The 22,640-nt window shown below is 38.9% G+C and overlaps 2 protein-coding genes and 1 long non-coding RNA gene across 12 annotated transcripts in view; 2 read left to right on the top strand and 1 right to left on the bottom strand.

Annotated features, from left to right (window-relative positions):
- Positions 1–12,479, top strand: part of LOC138043747 (myoferlin-like) — a 75,060-nt gene extending 62,581 nt beyond the window's left edge. For all 5 annotated transcript variants that reach the window (XM_068890162.1, XM_068890161.1, XM_068890165.1 and 2 more), the window contains 9 exons: positions 673–761; positions 1,610–1,705; positions 3,394–3,441; positions 4,105–4,195; positions 5,492–5,591; positions 7,094–7,290; positions 8,198–8,307; positions 9,271–9,418; positions 11,206–12,479. In XM_068890162.1, the coding sequence (XP_068746263.1) occupies positions 673–761; positions 1,610–1,705; positions 3,394–3,441; positions 4,105–4,195; positions 5,492–5,591; positions 7,094–7,290; positions 8,198–8,307; positions 9,271–9,418; positions 11,206–11,238 (912 nt within the window). In that variant the 3' untranslated portion in view covers positions 11,239–12,479. The remainder of the gene's footprint in view (positions 1–672; positions 762–1,609; positions 1,706–3,393; positions 3,442–4,104; positions 4,196–5,491; positions 5,592–7,093; positions 7,291–8,197; positions 8,308–9,270; positions 9,419–11,205) is intronic.
- Positions 505–19,643, bottom strand: LOC138043751 (uncharacterized). Of its 5 annotated transcripts, none has more exons than XR_011131325.1 (5): positions 17,505–17,777; positions 14,226–14,307; positions 11,157–11,267; positions 4,045–4,163; positions 505–594 (listed from the first exon to the last, which is right to left on the bottom strand). It is a non-coding gene; the product is annotated as an uncharacterized lncRNA (long non-coding RNA). The 5 variants fall into 5 exon arrangements; XR_011131324.1 differs by lacking the exons at positions 505–594; positions 17,505–17,777 and adding exons at positions 616–754; positions 19,603–19,643; XR_011131323.1 differs by lacking the exons at positions 505–594; positions 17,505–17,777 and adding exons at positions 616–754; positions 18,085–18,220.
- Positions 18,479–22,640, top strand: part of LOC138043748 (myoferlin-like) — a 68,678-nt gene continuing 64,516 nt past the window's right edge. The window contains exon 1 of one of the 2 annotated variants that reach the window (XM_068890167.1): positions 18,479–18,606. The gene's annotated coding sequence lies outside the window, so the exon portion shown is untranslated. The remainder of the gene's footprint in view (positions 18,607–22,640) is intronic. The other variant, XR_011131321.1, reaches the window with a different exon arrangement.

A 22,640-nucleotide genomic window follows, 5' to 3' on the forward strand; every position in this document is an offset into this window, starting at 1 on the left:
TGTATGTTGGTGACTTGTGACTTGCGCGCCACATTCCCCAAAAAGAAACTTTTTTCCTAATTAGCCAACAGAAGAGCCGGGTATACGGACCATTTTTCACTCTCTCTCCAAATTGTATCGATCTTGGGGCGCACAACCTTGATAATTGGTTGACTGAAGCACAATATCACATTTTGACAGAGATAGAACAGCTGCTAAGGGACAAGAATGACGCAAAATTATTCCGCCCTGGTGGCAAAAGGATCTCGTATGAATTTTGTGGTTGCTTTTGTCTCGTAATTGAAAGAGAAAGAGTACCTGTTCGCTGATGCTATTTCTCCATTTCACGGCGCTCATGTTGAAGAGATTAAGTAAAAAGATGAAAACGAAATAATCTCTATGGCGTGACCGGCACGATGTTATCTCCATTTTAGTTTTCATTAAAAATAAATGGCTTCTCATCAAAATGGAGTTAATAGTTCCGAGGCAAACACCAGCACAAAGAAAGCACCCTTGTGTGTGATCCATATTCTCTGGCAGCAGATGGACTTGGATGGTGTCAGGAAACTGTCCTTGTTTGTCTGGACAGTGCCATTAACGTGAATATTACGGCCTCTACAAACGTAGAAAACATCGCCATATTGAAACTGATTAACACATATTTCACTTTCGTTATTTTTCTTTATGCCCCAGGGGAAGTTGCAGATGTGGGTGGACATTTTTCCAAAGCACATGGGTACACCTAGCGCTCCTTTTGATGTCAACCCGAGAAAACCTGGAAAGTAAGTGTAGGAGGTTATTTTGGTGCCAACATTGCCAAAATTCTCACCTCTTAAATAATCCTTGAATTTTTTTGACAAGTTTATTTGGAAGGGTGGCAATGAGTAGCGAACTATGGTTTGTATCTTGAATCAAGAAGGCTTCGTTACAGACAAAACAACCGGTTTATTCCGAAAGACGGCCACAGGAACACCAAAGTAATGATGAGGTTGGGCCAGTCTAATTAATGAGGAAAGTAATCGTGCTGACAAGCAGCACATAGTTGAATAAATTTATTTGCCTCACTTTGCATTGCAAGTTCAAGTAGCCAAATTTAAGGCTTCGACGACAACGTCAGCATACAACAGCGAACATTCGTATCTTTTCTTCAAGTGCGTTCGTATATTACGTTTGCGAGTAAATTTGAGTCAAGTAGTTCGAATAAAACTGTAAAAGGAAAGAAAGAAGCCTCCAAGAACTTTCAAACTTCTGGAATGAAAATCCGTGTAAAGCCACTTACATTTTAGTCCAACAAGCCGAGGGAACAAACCATAGTTCCTTTCTCATTGTTATTCTTCAAGCCGGCAAATCACAAGAAATAAATCAAGTCGAGTGAGCCTCTCGAACCCAAATCACTCACTCTTCTTTAAACTAGAAAAGGTAAAAGCCCCTTTAAAGCAAGACACGTGAGTGAATCTGTCTTCTTCAGTTAAGGAAGATAGCTAGCCTAGAGTAGATTTCCCCTTCGCTGCTCGCTTGCGTGTTTTAGGTGGACAATCAATCGATTTGACGAAAGCACTGAGTAAGGCCTTGTTTTCTATCTAAATTTTGTCATGTTGAGATCTATTATTTAATTTTCTCTTCCTTGCAGTTATGAATTGCGAGTCATTATATGGAATACAGCTGACGTGATTTTAGAGGAGACGTCTATAACTGGTGAACAAATGAGTGACATTTACGTAAAGGGGTGAGTAGGATAAATACTCCATTCTGTGATAGCCTGGGACCGGGTAACGAAGGAATTAAGGAATTGATCGAGGTTCGAACGTACGTCTAGTACTTGGTGGAGTAGTGCTCTTATACTGAGGGTTCGCTCATCTTAAATATTTATTCTTGTGAAGTCGTTCGCATATGCAATTCCGACCAGCGAATATCCCTAGAGATCTCGGAGAGTGTGTCATGTTGTTTATTATCCTCATCCAATAGTTTCATATTTAACGCTCAAAATGTGTTAGAAAATAATCAGTGCTATGACAAGGAAAAAGTGTTCGACGGTCTCATTTATTCATTTCATTGTCGACCGACAACCAGTTGGCTAGATGAGAATCGGCCTGCCGTGCGTGAAGTCGCTGGCTCGAAGCCCTGCTAAGCCAACAATAAAGGTCTTAAAGTAATTGAAGCCAAAGTGCTGCCTTTGCAGTTACATCTGTAAATGGTCAGACTTTCAAGTCTTAACGGATAAGGACTATAATTCGTAGGCCCCGTACCACAGCTAGAAAACAAGTAGTGTGAGACTTAGAGTGCCCCTGTGATCAAAAAACACCACTTCCTTTTTTCCTTCAAATTTTGAAAGTGTGTTTGCTTAACACCTGACTGGCAAAATTTTGAGCTTTGATTTTTATCCAAAGGCCGTTTACTTCGAGTGTAAGTTTTGGATTTCACGGTCCGCCATTACTGACGTTCAAAACTGACCGATTGGACTTCAGAGGGTTGGATCCAGGGAAAAGTGACGTCAGAGGCTCACTAGCTTAAAATTTCAGCGTGTGAACGCAGCTTATTATATATGCAAAGCGTGAGTTTAAAAGTCTGAAAGCCCAAAACCTCCGTGCTGCATATTAATTCTGCGGCGTACACACGTATTGCATTCTTAAACTAGTAAGCCTTTGACGTCATTTTCTCCTCGATCCAGCTCTCTCAGAACATAATGTTAGTAATGGCGGAGCATTAAATAGGAAAATTACAGTTAAAATAAAGAGGTGTCTTTTTGAAATCAAGGCTTACAACGTGGGTCACTTAGTGTTTTGTTAACATAGTTTTGAAATCCAAAGAAAAATATGAATTGATTTTTTGGTCACAGGGGCACTTTAAAAGGCCCACCCTGAACCGTTATGGAAATTCACATTGCTTATCGTAGCGATCTGATTTGATGAATTTCAGCTTTGGCGGGATTTTCATATATGAAAATTGTTCCACGGCACGCAATGCCTGTAGGGTGAACTTGGCCGTTTTAAAGTACCCACTCACTGTTCGAAGAGAGTCGGGGATGACGCCCCCTATATAGTGTTATCGTCTGACCTTGGTCTGAATGGGGGCATCTTTTACTTCCCTAATTGACTGTTAACTGTCTAACAAGCAGAGTGGCTAAAGTACCCAAACAGCATTGTAAATTAGTTCAGAAAAGCCCCGAGTGGAGTGGTTCATAAATGTACTTCACTTCTTCACTTCGCTTCCCCTCTTCGCCTCCGTTCTTCACTTCCCCAATAGATGGTTTGCAACCAATCCCTTAGATACACAATTAACAAAAATGTAATAATGTACAATTGCTAGTGGACGAACAAAAAGGACCACCAACAAGGCGGCGATGACTTCACGTTAAAACCACCAACAAGCGCGTTTCTGTGTCTAACTTACAAACTTCTTGTTCTTTCTGATTAGATGGGTTGCTGGAATTGACGAATCGCAGAAAACAGATGTCCATTACAGGTTTGAATTATAACGGGGAGCTTTTGATTAGTGGGAAACCTTCAGTCAAACAGAAAAAAAAGACTTCAAAACCAAAGGAAATAATGGTTAAAATCAAATTTGCTTGAATATGTTTCAATGAGATCGTTTGTATCCGAAGTAAATTGACATCGGAATCGCATGGTTATGTTTACAAATTTCCTGGGCACGGCCATCTTTTAAAATTGAATAAAAGTTAATGTGACGTGTTCAGTTCTGTTGCCTTTTTATTTTATAAAAAGTTTAAGGAAAGACAACGGCTAAGGCAACGACAACGCGACAAAGCAAAAATATGATTAAGGAAAACGAATTTCCGTGCATTTTGTCAATCATCAAATTCTCAGGTTTTGACGACAACGTGACAATAGCTAGTCGCCATTTTGAATTGAAAACTTAGCACGCGCGCACACTAGGAAGAAATGTTCACTCGTGCACAAAATTATTCAACATGTTGAATATTCGGCGCCGATTACACGCGTGAACGTTAGCGCCCAAAACTCCACCGCACACCGGGAGAACTTGCTTACGGCAACAGTCACGAGTGAAACTTTGCTAAGCTGATAGCTCTAGTTTGTTCATTGTTACCTCTCTCCCCAGACCTCTCGATATTTCTCGTTTTTAATTTTGTGTCTTTGCTCTCCCCAGGTCTCTTGATGGCGAAGGAAACTTCAACTGGCGTTTTTGTTTTCCCTTCATGTTTCTTGCTGCGGAGAAAGTGTTAGTCGTTAGAAAGAAGGTAAGATAACTCTGGATATTATTGACCAAGGTTTAGGTTAAGACATATGGACATTAGCGGAGTTAAAATGTAAAAATTCCGCGTTATGTGTTCTGGTTCCATGTCCTGTATCAGAAGCCCATGACTAGGAGCGAACGTTTCACGGCGTTTTCACCTACCGATTTATTTTTAGATTGAATTTCCCGCGAATGAGACTCCCGCGAGAGCCCGATGACCAATCGCAAGAAACTAACTTGACGTCATGACGTTACCGAACTTGGACTGCCTTTGTTTTTTTGGCGGAAAAGGTAGTCTAAAAATAGATGGATTTGTAAAAATGCCGTGGTTTAGTATAGGAGTCGTTCGCTCCTATTCATTTGCTCCTTCCTGTATTTATTTTCTTTTTTGCGTTTTTTTGTGGTCGAAGACCATTTTAGGAGGAGAGAGCGTTATCTTTAAAGTGCTACTATGACCAAAAAATCAATTAGTTTTCTTTGGATTTCAAGTCTATGTTAACTAAAACACTAAGCGACCAAAATTTTAAGCCTTGATTTCAAAAAGACACCTGTTTATTTTAACAGGAAATTTTCAATTTAATAGTCCATCATTACTAACTTTAAGATCTTGAGAGAGCTGGATCGAGGAGAAAATGACGTCAAAGGCTCTCTAGTTTAAGGATGCAATGCGTGTGTACGCCGCAGAATTAATATGCAGCACGGGAGTCTTGGGCTTTCAGACTTTTAAACTCGCGTTTTGCATATTTTACAAGCTGCATTTACACGCTGAAATTTTAAACTAGCGAGCCTTTGACATCACTTTTCCCTGGGTCCAATCCTCTGAGGTCCAATCGGTCAGTTTTGAACGTGAGTAATGGCAGACCGTGAAATCCAAAATTTACACTCAAAGTAAATTGCCTTTGGATCAAAATCAAAGCTCAAAAAATTTTGTCAGTCAGGTTTTAAGCAAACACACTTTCAAAATCTAAACAAAAAGAAGGAAGTGATTTTTTTAAATCACAGGGGCACTTTAACAGAACTGCTTGAATCTTAAAAAAAACTAACGGCTTAAATGATAACTTGAGACCTTGGCTTCGAGGGGATTTAGGTCCAAAACTTCGGCTACAGTAATTATTAAGCTACACCCATAACTGGAGAAACTTTGGATGCAATTTTGTTCTGTTCACTCTCCAAAAATGTTATCCTATAAAACTACTGAAAAAGTAGTCCTTGCCTCGTGTTATGATAACAAGAGATCTCTGTTGTCTGGTCATTTGTAATTCTTATTTTGCGTTGTTTCAAAATGTTCAACTATATGTAGGAGCATTTTTGGAGTTTAGATGAAACAGAGGAACGTATGCCGCCTCGTCTCGTTATCCAAATTTGGGACAACGACAAGTTCTCTCCAGATGATTTCTTAGGTAAGTGAATAAGTGAATACAATTAGAGCGGTTTTCAATTGAGTGTCCAAAGTAATTAACGAATTGCTTTGGTTTATGATTACTTCACTCGTGAGTGGTTCAAATGTCTCGCGCTGCTTTTTCAACCAATCAGAGATGACACCAAAACCAATCGTGGCTCGCGAGTGCACATTTTCCCGCGCTTTTTGTCGGCTACATGTAATTACTTCGAGTTTTGATTGGTTTACCGGATTGTCTCCGTCCTTTTTGATTGGCCACAGTAATTACTTTGGTTTTGGTTTTACGACACTCGATTGAAACTAAAAAAGCACTGTAAAGCAGCGTTGGACCCATTTGTTGGTATTTAAAGTATGGGGAATTATAGGATTAATCTATTTGCGTTTTGTTGTGTCTAATTCTTAACGCGGGTTTCTAAATTTATACCACTAGAATAGACATGACAAGAAAAATCATATTCTACATCTTACCTTCGATTTACGCCCGGTTATCGTATTTTTTTTCCTCTGACCTCTCTTCCCAATCTTGCCATTTTTGAAATAATGAGGAGCATGTAACGACTTCATGTAAGACTTAATGTCTTATGTCTTTCCTCTTCCTTCATGTATGCTTTACATAGTGATGTCGCAGAATAAGAAGGAAAGACACTAACCTCACAGGAATTCTTTTGTTGACTGCATCGCACCTGAAATCTACGAGAGGGTTTACGGACAAACTAGCCGATTCGTTGCAGCTGGATTACTAGTAACCAACTCGAAAAAAACAACTGTACATCCTTGCTCGAAAATCCAACTCGAAAATTCTACTGGAAATCCTAACTCGAAAATCCTACTGGAAATCCTAACTCGAAAATCCAACTCGAAATCCTGACTCGGTAAATAGACAACCTCCGAGAAAGCCTGCCGTAATTAAGCAGAAGCAAAGCACTTGTATCACTGCGTAATTACGCAAAAATTACGCTAACCTGGGGTACCATTTGATTGGCTATCTTTGATCATTGACCAATTAGAATGCCTAGTTCGTTGCGTCTTTTTTTTCACTTAATTACCTCTTTTCTGCACTGTCAGATAACGGTTTCCTGAAAACTGCAATTCTCTTAGCCAATAAGAGTGAATTTTTTTTTTCATGTATATTATTAGAATCCTTAAAATATGAAAGGAACACTCTGCGTTCAAGATACTCCTCAAGAAAGATAACGAAAGAATACTATAGGTGTTTCTGTGGCGTGATACCCCCATGAATTAGGATTGAACATTAAAAGTGATAATTGTAATGTGAGATTAAAATTGCTTCTTTCTGCGGTTTTAATGTATGCCTTTCATATGTTGTCTTAATGTTCCATTCCCTGCCTGCTTAATGCGAACTCGTAAAATGACTAGCTGTCATTTGGTAGGGCACTGCACTGGTGGGTTCAAATCCATTGAAGATGAAAGTTCATTTGAATAAATCTATAGTTGATGCGTGGTATGAATGTTTTGTCATTAACAAACCGATTGTATTCACAGGCCAGGTAGAGCTGAACCTAAACCGCATGCCCAAACCAGCCAAAAGTGCAAGGCGTTGCACACTAGAGCAGCTTCCATCGTACGATGGCGGTAAGGCTAGTAGCAGCGTGGAGACTGTGTCACTTTTTGAGATGAAGAGAGTATATGGCTGGTGGCCCTGTGGATCTCAGGAGTTGGGTGAAGAGATGCAGTTGACGGTGAGTATTGGTGCACAGGCCAGGTGATCGGATGTTGTTATAGACATTTCCGGAGTTGTCTTTGCCCTCTTTTGCTAAGCGATCTGATCCAACATTCTTGACAAACCAGTTCGTCTTGCTTTTGAAATGAATGCAACCTACTCGAGATAAAACATCATACTTGGAACCATCACTGAGTTCAGTAAAGAGGGTTTATGTGAACTCGGAATTTCAATCGTGATCTTCATAAGGAACGTCAAGTTTCGATGATATGGACAACGGCTCTGCGCGCTTCGCACGTGCGTATTACGTATTTAGGTCATTTCCGAGTTCAAGTCTGTCTCCTCTTCAAGGCGAGTCTAAGTGCGAAGTTTTTGTGATGGTAATTAGTTCTAACTCGGAAATGGCCTATTGATTTGACAGATTTTTTTTTGCCGTTCTCATCCTGACAACAAGTGCGAAATAACAAAATTTAAGGTTGTGTGCATGGAGGACGTGAGCACCTGGCGATAAATTTTCAAATTTCTCCCCAAAAATCCACATCATTCATCTCAATTTCGTTTTTGAAAAATTATTGGAACACACTTCCTGGCCGAACGACTTGGGATAATCGCGAAGTGATTAAAACGTTTGGCGTGTCCGTCTTCGTCTCTTTTGCGAAAGCTTCGTAATGTTCGCTTTCGTTCACGAATGACGTCGTAAGCCATCGGGTCATTTTTCTGTTTCCTGTGAGAAAATTTCTTCTCTTTTGGAAGGTCGTAGTTTATCTAATTTGCTTTGTGTTTCTTTTTTGATAACGGAAAATTTGCTGTATTTTTCTGAGGATTTGTTTTCTTTTATGTTAAAGAATTTTCCAGAATCGAGGCAATGTCACAAGCTGTTGACTCTTCAACGGTGTTAAAAAAATTTCTTTATTTTGTTGTCATAGGGTAAAGTGGAAATGGCCATAGAGTTGCTTTCTAAAGATGAAGCAGAAGCCAAACCAGCCGGGAAAGGACGCGATGAGCCAAACCAAAACCCAACACTTGATGAACCCAAGTGAGTTTCTCGGTCTTATGCATTGGTTAGCTTTATGGGCCATCCCATTTTTCCGAGTTGACTTCCTGGAACTAGTTGCTCGAAGCTTAACGCCGGAAGTTGGTTTGAGTCTCGAATTTATAGGTACTTTCATGATACCCAAAACGCGTATAAAATAGATTGGAGCATCGCAATAGCCGATAAAAACGACAGAACAAAGCCAAGAAGATTAGTGGGTGGACAAAAAAAGGATAACTTGCCTGGATAAAGGTCGCGAGATTTTTCTCGAATCATCTTGTTTGTGATGAGTAACGAGTATTTCATCGGTGGAGGAATTTCATATTACTATTTCAAGTTCAATACTCGTGATCAAATTTCCTTGAAACATCCCAACGTAGCCCCTTTAAGTCAAATAAAAAGTAATCCTGTCCCGTCTTACAGTCGGCGGTCAATTTTATGCAACACTGATCAGTTGTCCGCAAATACTGGTTGCCGCTCCTATGACGGTCAGCCAAAACACGAGAATTTGTGCTCTAGCTGAGTTTGCAGAGGATTGGTTTGGATCTTTAATCTGTAATCACAACTTAATTATTTAAGTTGGGAAAACTGTTCAAATCCACGTGTTACAACACTCAAAAGTAACTCGATCATTTAAGAATATTGATCTTAAAAAGTCTTACACTTTGTTGTTAACTTGCACTGTCTATCAAAGACAAGTATTTCCGACAGTGTGTATTGTAATTGGTACTAAGTGCAATGAACATGACTGCTTCCCTTTCTCGGTTTTTTTAACGGCATTCAAGGCGGTCATTTTAGTGTACCTCACCTGAGACATACAGGCTTGTTGATATCTCGGAGGGCAGCCACGGAAAAGGAATCAAGTTTCCTCTTACTACCATCCAGTAGACTTGTACGTTAACGAATTGTCGTACCGAATAACGAGTTTCCAACACCATGTTAGACCACGCGTATTTTCTTTCCCAGTCGCCCCGCAACATCTTTCCGTTGGTTTACCTCACCGCTGAAGACCATGCGCTACATTATATGGAGAAATTACAAGTGGATCATTATCGCCGTTTTGATTACGCTTATCCTTGTGGCTGCTGTTGTTGTCTTCTTGTATTCGATGCCGGTGAGTTGTACAGTGCGATGGTGTACTGAATTGATTTCTTTGTCTGCTACATTTTATCAGTTTAAACTGTATTTATTTAAACTCTCGAAGCCAAGTTAAGTTGTTTTTATCATCGCAGTTGTAAACGTTAATTAACCCTTTCATTCCCACGATCGAAGCGTTCATTCTCCTAACTAGTACCATGGATTGCCTTGTTGGAAGTCATGAGAATTTGGTGTTATATCAAGATCACAGCTCAACCTGATAATATTCTTCATTCTCAATACCTGTCTGACTGACATTTCACTGAAATTGTGAGGAGAATTTACGTACCGATCACTCCCGGGAGTCGAAGGAATGCCTGAAAAAATCAGGTTTGAACTAGATTTAAACCCGTGTCTTCTGCGATACCGGCGCAGTGCTCAAGTAAATTTCTTATACTCCTTATTCCAAAATGGCCGCTGATTTATGCGGATACAAATTGGACCTTGTTGCCTCGTTCAAGATAAAATATTCTTTTGAATTTTAAGCTTAAGAACGAGTTATCAAGGGCTTATTTGAATAAAAACAAAAGAATATTTAGATGGCGGCCATTATGGAATGAGGTGTATAGACCGTATTCATAAAATGGTGGCCAATTTATAATTCTTTTGTCGAAGTGCAAATTAGCCTACCAAGCCTCGATACCATACAGTGAATTTTCGTTTTTCACATGACGTCACGACCGCCATGTTGGTGCCCTAAACAAAGAAAAGGCGGCCATGTTGGTGCCCCGAACAAATCCTCCAGGAATTTAACTCTATTATTATGCAAACGCTTCCTTTTGTTTTCGTTGAAAAACATGGCTGTTGATCACGTGAGTGAAAACCAGCAATTGAAAAGAATTCTTGCTCTAAAATGAGGCTTGGTAGGCTAATTTGCACGTGGACAAAAGAATTATAAATGTGACCGCCATTTATGAATAAGGTCAATAGATGCGATCCTTTCGTATCTTGAAGCCAATTTTCTTGAATCGATATGTCTTCTATGCACAATTCGTATACTGAACGAGAAGAGTGTAGAAACGTGGCGTTAGCGAAGATTTCCCTATAACTAACATGAAAGGTTTGATTTTTGGCCTCAAGAGAGTTAAAGTTCCCCTGAGATAAAACAAATCGCTTCCTTTTTTTCCTTCAGATTTTGAAAGAGTGTTTACTTAACTCTTGACTGGCAAAATTTTGAGCTTTGATTTTTGTCCAAAGGCCGTTTACTTTGAGTGTGAGTTTTATATTTCACGGTCCGCCATTACTCACGTTCAAAACTGGCCGATTGGACCTCAGAGGGTTGGATCCAGGGAAAAGTGACGTCAAAGGCTCACTAGTTTAACATTTCAGCGTGTGAATGCAGCTTAGCATTTATGCAAAACGCATAAATGAAAGCCCGAAACACCCGTGCTGCATATTAATTCAGTCGTGTTCAAACGCATTGCATTCTGAAACTAGTGAGCCTTTCACGTCATTTTCTCCTCGATCCAGCTTTCTCAAGAACTTAACGTTAGTAATGGCGGACCATTAAATAGGAAAATTCCAGTTAAAACGAACAGGTTCCTTTTTGAAATAAAGGCTTAAAACTTTGGTCCCTTATTGTTTAGTTAACATAGTTTTGAAATCCAAAGAAAAATGCGAATTGGTATTTTGGTCACAGGGGCACTTTAAGAGTGATTGAAAGAAAGGCACCACTCTCGTTGACGGTAGTAAGAGTTAAAATGAAGTTTACTCACAGTTGGTGTGCCAAATGCGTTGTGATCTATTCTCCTTGTTTTCTTCTAGGGTTACTCAGTGAAAAAGATGTTCAATGTCTAATTCATCTTCAGGGACGGAAATCCAAGAAGCTAGTGAAAATTAATAAATATAAATCGCAATTAAATTCATATCAAATTAATATGTCGTAATTTTTGCCTGTACTGTGTCAACACGGGGAATTCAAGTTATAATTGTCTGCACTATTATCTATAGAATTTATCAATTTAAATCGCAACAACTGTAACAGTTCATCAAATGGAATACAGTGAGGAATTGTGTAGAAAACTCTACTTTGTTTTCAGAGTTATGAGCTAAAATCTACCGTGCTACTTACGAAGTTGGCTTCATCCCAGATTTCAAATTGAAGTCGGAAGGCCAGTGTAGCTTAATGAACTATATAGTAGGGCGCTTTCGATTAATCACCTGTGATGAATCTCAGCCGAATCCAGATATGAGCCCATTTAAAGTAATCTTCGGCTCTGTGTCGCATTGCAGAGCTTAGATCTTAGCGGGTTTCCTACCATCTGAACCGTTATAACGGTCCGTGCCTTCCAAGCGAAAATCACCTGCCGTACTTTACTTGCAATATGTAACCGGGTTGAAAAGACATCTTTTATGCGAAAATTTTGTTTTGTCGGCAGTGATGATCAAACGTTGTAATTAAAAAAAAAAAAAGGAAAAGAAAAAAACATCCAGGATAGTGGTCTATGATGATGACGCTGTCTTTTAAGATTGTTCCTTTTGCAGAAAGCTATGATTGGAAAACTTATTAGGGCGTATCAGATCCCTGGTGGCTAAAAATCACCAAACCAGCATGAGCTGTGAACGTTGTGGCACGATTTCATCGTCAAGTTATTGGGAAACTTGAAATTGCATTAAAATTGATAACTTCTACTTAGTTGCAATATGATTGCTTATTTGAGTTTATTTTTTGGAAATTTCTCAGGAAGCCAAAATGATAATAGATATACTAGATGAAGTGACCCACTAAAATGTTCATGCTATGGGGAAGATAAATATAGTTGTATTTAGTTCTACTTTAAGTTGAATTTGTGCTTATTTTGATACAATGAAAAATATCTTATTTTTGACTTTGTCTTATCACATAGTCTTAATCTTGTCGTCAAGCACACAGTAATTTGGAGAATATTCTGACTTGAAACATCTCCTATATAAAGAAATTGCTAAATTTAATTATACTGATATAAATGTCTATGGAAGGTAATTTAGGTATTTAGGCTAAGAATTTAATAGAATGAAATGTGAAGTCACTTGAATAAAGGGAATATTTCCTGCCCTAATGTGTGTTGTTGCCAATGGTTCCTCAGAGTTGTATAGACTATTTTCGAATACCCCTTAAGCCTGGTTTTTACTAGCGACAGCGACGGAGTCGGAGTCGTAATCGTAAGAGCGCTAAGACCAAATGCATAAATGACGGCCAAAAAAATATTCTGTTGTTTATGTGTTTATGTGTTTAGCCTCACCAGCCTCGTTGGCATGGACAAAATAGAAAAGAAATGTTGCTTGAGAGCGAGGCTAGTGAGTCTAATTAGCACATAAACAAAAGAATATTTTTTTGGCCGCCGTTTATGCATTCGGTCTATGACCTGGTGAAAATCAAAGATCGGAGTCGTAAGCGGAATCATAAACTCAACGGAATCGGAGTCGGAAGAATCAGAACGTTCCCATTTTCTTCCGCTTCCGCTGTGACTCCGTCGCTTATGATCCAGTGAAAACTAGATTGTCGGAGTCGGAAGCAGAAGCGGAAGAACCAACCAATCACGCTGCTTGGAATCGGCCATTGTGATTGGTTTATTGTTCCGCTTCTGCTTCCGACTCCGACAATGCAGTTTTCACTGGATCATAAGCGACAGAGCCATAAGCGGAATCGGTATTCTGCTTTCAACTCCGACAGTTTGATTTTCACTTGATCGTATCGCTCTGCGCTTCTGATTACGACTGCGACTCCGACTCTGTCGTGAGTGAAAACCAGCCTTTAGTAGTAGATAAAATTTAAGCGGAAGTTCTGTCGAATACGAGAACGAGTTCGAGCACACGCACTTTGAAAAATGTCGGCCTCCAAACCTTATGCGCAAGCTCAGTACGTAAAACTCTGAGACTTTCTCGTCCTTCGATCGAAAGGTCCCTAATGGCGAGCCGAAGGCTATAGAGCGTTTTCACTCACGTGACTAAAATAAATGCTAATTTGACGAAACAAAAGAAACTATTTGCATAAAAATAGAGTTCAATTTCCAGAGGATTAGTTTGGAACACCAACATGGCCGCCGTTTCTTTGTTTTGGAACACCAACATGGCTTCCGTGACGTCATGTGAAAACGCTCTATTTTCTTTTGGGACCATTGTAAGTCTCAAGACAAACTGCAAAAACAATGCTTATGCAAAATTGTGGAGGGTAAACAAAGAGTACTGTGGTATTTTTCAAAGTGGCCTATTAGGCATAAGCAATGCACGCTTGGATTGACGTTGATCGTTCCTGGAGTCCGGAATGTCAAGTCAACCCGAACTGCCCCATGTTTCTATCCGCTCTGTTGCAATGGAGCGAGCATGGAATGTAGGCTGAAGCGGGGCTGCAGCTATTGCAGACTGCTATTTTCATTGGTTTTTATGACCAGTAACTTCTTTTGTTATCATGGCTAGGTGCATTGTTTCTGTTGTATCATCTATGGTTTCGTTTTTCAATCGAAAAATGTCAGACCGCGAGCCACAGGGTCTCAACAAACGTGAGGGCTCACATTTATAAAAAAGAAACGAAATATTAAGAAGCTAAAATTATCTCTCGTTTAAATTGCTGAATTCCAAAAAGCTTACATTTACACAAATTTAAATAGGCATCTATTCACAAATGTGTGCTTGAACCCGTTCGGTGGAAAACTTTGGGTAGTACATAGCTATGATCACGTGACCTTAAGGATCTACTCGCGTCACAGGTAATAACACGTTCAGTGGATGCGAAGAATTCCCAGTTATATTGCCCCACATCTTTCTGTCGCGTTCTTCAATGATTTCATTTATCTTGTAATGCTTACTTGTGTATCCAAACTTGTACATTCGACGAAAGAAATTGTCAATTTAGCCAAGGTACTTGGTATCATATGCACACTCCCACACCTGAATAGATAAGAAGAACACTGACATTATTAGGCTATTGAACAGTAGATGCAGATTCTCCTTAGAATATCCATAGAATTTGCAGACTCTTAATATGTAAAGTCGCCCACAAGCTTTACTAATCATGAATTGAAAGTGTTTATCCCAGTCACACACCGTGAACACCGTGAACTGTGATTTTGCTTCATGTCGACGATGTTGTTTTTTGTTATTTTGCTGGAGCAGGCGCCCGGGAAATTAAAACAGTTAACTGTACGTATACGTAAATATAACTCGGCAGAGCAAGGTATAACTACTACATTTGGATTGCATGATTCACTGAAACGTGAGCCTTCGACACGTGTCCTCGCTAGCCTTGACAGCTTTGTTGGTCAATCAACATGCACGGCGAAAACGAGCTCGGAAATCGTCTCGGAAGGTCGCAAGACCCTTCTCAATGTAACCGTTCTGATGGGTTTTCTTGATGGCAGACGGCTGTAGCTGTTAACAAAGGTAACAAAATTTGTGTGTTTAAAAAAAGTTCTTTTTCTTCCGTGAAACGTGAAGAGGCGATTGTTGTTGTCTGTGAAATGTGAAACGGCCATTTTATTTTCCGTGAAACGTATGAAGACCCCCCTTTTTAATACATGCAGCAATTATCAGTAACTAATCAGTAATGTCGAAGAAAGAGACAATAGCTGTGACGGGTAAAGAACTAATGACAATAAATAGGGGGAACAAATACTCCATTTTCAATTGCAGTACAGTATGTTTAAGTAAAGCTATGATCCTCGCAGTTATGAACGCGTTCATAACTGCGAGGATCATAGCTTTACTTGACTTCATATCCGCAGTTCATATATGATCCATTTCATATTTCATTTCATCGTTGATTCATTCCTCACGGGAACATTATAGAACCCACAAATGACCAGCTCCCAACGTCAGTGGCTTCATAGCTCAGTTGGTTAGAGCGTCGCACCGATATCGCGAGGTCACGGGCACAAACCCCGTTGAAGTCTTGAATTTTTCAGGCTTCTTTACGCAATTGCTAAAACTGCGTTCATGACTGCGAGCATCATAGCTTTACTTGATTTCATATCCGCAGTTCATTTATAATCCATTTCATATTTCATTTCATCGTTAGTACAGTATGTATCAGATCGTCCTTTAATTTAAGCAAGATGACAAGTTGATATATACTTGTGGCCTACGATTCTAATGAAGGGATGCAAAGCAGAAAATAACTTTCAATCATTGCTGCGATGGATTGTCGTGTACTCCAGCCATTGTACTTTCTTGGACGGTATTTGTATTTAAGTTAAAGTTTTACAGATTTAGCTTCCGATCGCCGTTACTCGATTTCCTTCCATGTTTAATGCGGGCGTTGTTTGTCATGTTTTCTTTACCCTTTATTCATGCTAATTTGCAATGTTTACTGCCGATTGTCTGCCTGTATTGTGTTCGTTTTTTACCGTATCTTTTCCTCTTTTTGATTACGTAATATTAAAAATAACCATCCTTTTTATGCCAAAATCGAAATTCTTGAAGTCATTGTTTTGTGACAACCGACTTGCCTCCAAATACTGGTTTTTGAGAAACTGCCTGAAAAAAAACGCAGTAAGCGATGACTACGAGCACCAGCGAGGACCTTTGATGTTTGATTTTAGCTGTTCTATTCACTTTTCATAATACAATCGTTCAGCAATTCTCACTGAGTGGTTCACTTTGTTTTTGTAACCCTTGCGAGTGTCTTCGTTCTCATGGCTAGGGTAATTTTTCCTCCTTACAGATTTCGACAGACCCCTCGAAAACCATAGCTTGTGAAAATTACATTTCACTGCTTTAACTTTTTAAATGGGAAAACAACTTATTACATAGATGGAAATATATTTTTCTATGAATTTTTCGTAGGCATCTCGAGGGCATTCAAATCCTAAAGTATCTCCCCAAATCAATTTCTCTCAATTCCTCTTTAAATTTAGACAGGTTGCTACATTTTTTACACGGTCCGGTAAGTGAAAACAAGAGCCGCTTTTCTTAAAGAAAGGCTTTGTATCTCTTTGTATCTCGTTGTAAGTTTAAACTGCTTTAGTTGTTGCCATGTGCTGAAGAAGAAATCTAAAGAAAGTTCTTTCTGCCGAGAAGAGTTTAAATAATTGCATGGCTTTTGAAAGAAAGAAATGTGAATCGATGCGTAAAACTCACAGCCGTGACAGGTCGGTCCCCTCTTATACAATGGGATCAAGTATTACGTCTGTCAAGTGTACGAAAGATCTAGGAGTCCTTATCTCCTCTGATTTATCGTGGAGCGCCCAAGTCCACGCCGTTGTGCACAAGGCAAATAGAATCTTGGGTGTCGTTTATAGAACTCTTGGGCCCTCAAATGTAGAAGCTTTCTCTACCCTGTATAAGTCCTTAGTGCGACCTGTTCTCGAATATGCCGTTCCAGTCTGGTGTCCATATCTAGTCAAGGACATCCATAGCACTCGAAAGAGTCCAGAGGAGAGCATCGCGCCTTGCATTAGGTCAAAGAAGAGGAGATATGGAGTGTGAAGACTGCCTCAAAATTCTAAAATGGCCCACTTTAGAGAAACGCAGACACTACATCTCCCTTGTAGAGTGTTATAAAACCGTATTTGGCCTAAATGGTTTAAATTCGAACTAGCTTTAGATACCCGGACACGTGCTAATCATCCTTTTAAATTATTTGTGAAAAGCGCAAAAGTAAATCCTTATAAATACTCATTTTTCGTTCGTATAGTAAAGGATTGGAACAACCTACCACTGCACGTAGTAGAAGCTGAATCTTTTAACATTTTTAAAACCAGACTGAAGTCTTTCCTTAATTTGTAAATTTGTAAATATGTAATTATGATGCTCGTTTTAGTTTTTAATTTCAGGAAACGCTATAGGGTCAACCTCGTGTTTCCTTTTCATGATGTATTTTTATATTTTATTTTTTCATCGTGAATAAATTATGCTTTTGCTTATGCTCAGTTATGCTTATGAAAGAGTTTGAAAGAGAGCGTCAGGCATTGTCGCTGAATCAAAGACCACCGCTATATTTCATGGTCATGGTTGATGATCAGACAAACTAATTTCCCTTAAAATGTTAATACAATTCTCACGGGCACGTTTTATAATACAACCTTTTCTTTTACAAAGAGCACACTGTCGTCTGTATACAGTGGAAAAAAAATTCTTGCCGATCTTACCTTGACTATCCACTGTGACGAAGTTGAAATTGAAGACAAGACAATGTGAAACCCCGAAAGTTGAATATTCATCATTAATTCACCTTCCATTGTTAAAAACAGGTCCTTTTTTCAATAATGACCTCCTGTTCCAGTCATTAACCACAGTAACAGCCTCCTGTGCCAACAGGATGACCGCAACAATTGCTTGCCCTATAATAAATAAAACCTCGCGATATCCTCTTAACCACTACTCTTAACTTGGAAACTGTCCTATAGTTACAAATAAAGATATATCCACCTCGTTTCATGAGTCGTCTACTAATAACAGCTTTACGGTCTGGAATTTTCTCTACGCCTACTCGAATACTTTGTGACATATAATCGTCACTTTGACTATTACTTGCCTCGAGCCATTGGAAATGAGACTCATTTTAAGCATGATATTAATAGTTTAATTAAATCACACAAATGTTTCGTGCCTTTCAAGTGGCCAATTTAGCCGACCGTATTCTAAAATATGGAATGTTTAAATTCATGAAGTGCCTCCTAGTAACTCGATTCGATTATCAAAAGAAAAAAAAATAAATGTCTTATTTACCCCGTTTTCTCACAGGTTAGTCACCTTTCGTTATTTTGTCCAGTTGAACTGAGTTCAGCGCTGATATTTTCTGTTACGTCCTCAGTCAAAAGTCAAGGGGAAATGAATGCATGCTATATGCATGATTGACTTTTTTAAAAGAGCAACATCCTCACACAAGGATTTCCTTGATTGGTAGTTGATGATGAATATTTTAAGCTTTTCGGGTTCGGTTGGGAGACCCGTTGTTTTTTTAAACAAGAAATTATCGCAGTAAAGTGTCGAATGAACACTGCCACAACTTTAGAAAAAGCGTCTCGTGTCGTCGTCTGTTGCTCTTTTCTTAGGCATGTCTAAAGTTACTACATCTGCCCTCACCGGATTGGTTTTGAGAAAACAAAGGACACAAATCAATATACATGAGAGATCCTTAACACAGTAGAGCTACGTCCTACATCGATCGAATGAAATTAGAGACTGCAAAGACCTCCTGGTATCTACTTTCTTTGGTCTCTCTCCTCGAAAGATAAGCCTGGAAAACAGGTTAGTATGGTTACTGGTTATAATTGATCTTGGCATAAACTTCTATCACACTCGAGACGCCATACAAGACAAACAAGGTGAATTAAAAGTTTGGCGTCTTATTGTAAGCCGTAAATTTGTCAACTATAGTTTATAAGTATTTTCAACTCCAGCTGTATTGTTCAGTCGTTGCTAATACTTTTCAAAGTGCCAAGCACGAAGTGGCCAGTCTCAATTTGACAAAATAAAAATGACTTAGAAATATCGCCCATCGAGTGGAATTTCGTCGTTTATGCAAATTGGATTTTCTTTTGTATGTAATGTTTACAACAGGGCACTTGCGAAATTGCGCAAGGAGAAATCAAGAAGACTTCAAGAGATCTTGTATTTGTTACAACACTCGTGTAAATCTAATAGTAAACTACAAATTCATATTTTGTAGTACAAGGAATTCAAACGAGGAAAAGCGAACGAAATATATGTTACATTTTAATTACATTTTAATCAGGGGAAATATTCATTAATAGTCATAAACTCAAGGCATAATGGATGGCATAAATTCTCATGCAACGCTGAGCTTGATTCATGAAGTCCAGTGGAGCGAAAAGTTTGAAATTGCTTCAGTGGAGGTTTGTATTTTAAGCTGGCGAAGTCCTTTGAGTTCGTTTTTTTTTCGCCCAAGCAAACTTTGTGAGTGGGTTTCCCTGGGAACAATTTCATGGAAAAATACTTGAAAAACTCTTGAGAATGCGAACGTCTTATCCATTTGTTGAAATGATTAATAATCCTTATCTGTTTACATCTCGAATTGTTTCTGACAAACTACCTTACTGGCTGTGTCCTCATACTTCCCCAAACAATAGGATCTCCTGTCATTAAATGGCCAGTTATACTAGTTTTATACCCGCTCAGCCCCTGTAAATGTACGACTGAAGAAAAAAAAACTAATGCTAAGATACACCGCACAATTGCTTGTTCGTATTGGTTCCTCGGAAATGACTGGCATGCACAACTTACTCTCTGAGCAGCCGACACGAAACAAGAGGGCTTTCTGTGGTCTTCACACGTCATGTGAAGTTGCATGAATTTTATTCATTTACCGAAAGTAACATTTTTAAGAGACGAACAGATGCCATGACAACGAAGTCACTTTACGATAGTCAGCAAAATGCGTTTTTCACCGCTAAATTATTTTGAATTAGTTCAGCAGAGGTTTTCAATTAGTTACTTTATTATACGAAAAGGCCGCTGTATAAAATGGGAATATTTGGCCGCATTTGGGATCGGAATCCTAACCGGCTTTTCTTCAAACAATTTATAATGACAATAGGACTGAGAGGAGTCCTATACGGTCTGTAATCATACGAGTGATTAACAAAATCGGACAACCGCGTAGCGGGAGTCCGATTTGTTTAATCACAAGTATGATTACAGACCGAATTGCCGACACGAAGTCCTGTTACTACCAATTAATCATAACCATTACAATTTTCGAGAAAACAAAATTAATGTTTCCTTTTTCACTGTGATAAATTATGTGATTGGTGGATTAAGCTGAGTACACTTAATATGGTTGGCTGATGTAACTGTCCGATTTCAGGTATACGATTACAGCCAACTGTCCGATATCAACCCCAAGTAGTTAACACCAATCAAATTTGAGAAAATTATACTGGTTATCATTACGCCGTTAACAACTTTGTGTATAAGCGAGATGTTGTTTTAGATAAAAGGTAAAACGTTGAAATAAATGTCAAGAGAACATAAATAACGATATTCAGGCGACGTGGCTCCAAAAACTTTACACTGGGTGCATTTTTCTCTGGGTGCATATTGCGTTATGTGTACGTGATTCTTACTTGTCTCCTGACTTCAAATCCATGCTTGGAATCCTGGATTTGAAAGAAAGCCGTAAAACCTTATTTTTATATATCGAAAATTAATGCCATGAAAATTCTTATTACCCAATTTTTGTTAAAGTGTTTCGTTGCCCCAGTTTGCAAAGTAAAAGTAAACACCTTTATTTAGACACCTCAAGTAAATTAAGGCATGGGCCCCAAAATAAAATGAAAACTTTAACAGTGAGAAACTTTATCTCTATTATTAGCATATTTCTTGTCATTTTATGTCAATCAATCTCGTTAGTTCCCAGTCCGTTCAGTTGTATTTTTGAATTTAAATTATCTGTAACTGAATAATAATCACTTGTGATGATGTATGTTGTAACACACGAAACGTTAAGTTTATAAAAAGTTATCCAGTTCAAGCAAATGTTTGTAACCGCTGTTTGCGTTTTATTCTTATTGACGTGGATGGCGTATGCAAATGAGGTCACGTGACTTGTTACCGCCACAAAACTCAAAATAAAAAACGGTAACAGTTTATGCTAAAATTGATCTCACTTTGCTACTATTAGATTAGTCAATATAGTAAAAGAAAACAAACTGTTCTTGGCCTTTGTTAAATATGTCTTTAGTTTTGGAAATATACGACGTTTTGTACTAGTGCCCAGTCCCCTATGGAAAATATTTAAAATTATCTTGAAATGTCCAAGCACAAAAATGATTTACCCAATTGTGTTAACATCATAAAAGTATATCCAGCCACCAGAAAATGATAAAAAGTGTTGCCGTTTAGCCAGAAGATTTCTGTACTAAAAATAACTTTGACATGTATCATCCTATATAGCCGTTGAGGTTTCACATCTTAATGCTGCTAACGATGTCCCCAAGTTATTTCGTGTTATATAAAATGGATCAATAGTTATACCACCCCCTCACTTATTTTCATAAAATAGATCTGTGCCCCGGCCTTAATTCACCTGAGACTGTGATCTTTGAAGCTTAGAGATTTTGGTGCCGTATGAAAAGTAACAATTCTGATCAAATAAATGAAACAGAGTTTAAAAACCCAAATCGTAGTGGCTGAAGGCAAACAGTTTGTTGTCTTTCTACGAAACGAGGCAATAGCGCATGTGTCATCCACGTGAAACTCATTGAGTTCATCCCACCTTGCCATTGGACCGCGCCGTATTCGTATTGGGTTATTCTGCTTTCAAGTCACATCGATTTCACTGGCCGCTGCTGTTGAAGAAAAAAACACTGAGAATACTAATTTCCTGAGGAAAAGAAAAAAGGTCGCCCCACTAGGAGGCACGATATAAACTTTTAAGATCTTTCTATACTGAATTTGCCAACTTGAAATTTGTGAGTGCCCTAGATGCTTGCTGTTAGGCAGTGCGACGCGGGTAAAACGTTTGACAAAACATTTTCAAACTCACTCTTGGATGCGAAATGTCCGAGCCGAGTTAGTTGTTAATTAGTCAATTAGAGCGGTTTTCAAAGTGTCGAAAGTAATTAGCGAATTACTTTGGTTTTGCATTTCTTCAATCAGTGATTGGTTCAAAGTTCCCGCGCCACTTTTTCAACCAATCACAAGTGAAACCAAAACCAATCGTGGCTTGCGCGTGTACATTTTCCCGCGCTTTGTGTCAGCTACGTGTAATTACTTCGAGTTTTGATTGCAAGTTACTGGATTGTCTCAGTCCTTTTTGATTGGCCAAGTAATTACTTTGGTTTTGGTTTTACGACACTCATTTTGAAACCGCTCTAAGGTCACAGACGGATCAATTGTTAAGAACCGGGTAAATGACTTTAATATTTGCCTCAACATCCCGGCGTTCGATTTACTTCAACGGTGATGTTCAAACCGTTTGCCCGTTTGTAAACCAGTCTAATTCGTCTTTGAAATGTCTGTATTGATCAACAAAGCAAACTGAACTAAAGATAGAACGTAGAATATAGAAAGGAGGAAATGACTCAGTGAGATAACTTAAAACAGGCGCCCGAAATTACGAATTGATACGCTGAACAAACCCTCACGTACTTTGACGTTTTCGTGCTTACATTACAGAACAATGGGAGTAATGGCAAGCCATGAATTCCTTGAGATCGCGCGAAAAACAAACAAATGGGGTCAGCGCAGCACTCGTTATTCAAACCGTGCGAAATGTCCTTAAAGTTGACATGAGTTGCTTACTGGAGGAGGTGCCTGCG

The sequence above is a fragment of the Montipora capricornis genome, chromosome 3 (genome assembly GCF_036669925.1).
Source record: "Montipora capricornis isolate CH-2021 chromosome 3, ASM3666992v2, whole genome shotgun sequence".
Lineage (NCBI taxonomy): Eukaryota > Metazoa > Cnidaria > Anthozoa > Scleractinia > Acroporidae > Montipora > Montipora capricornis.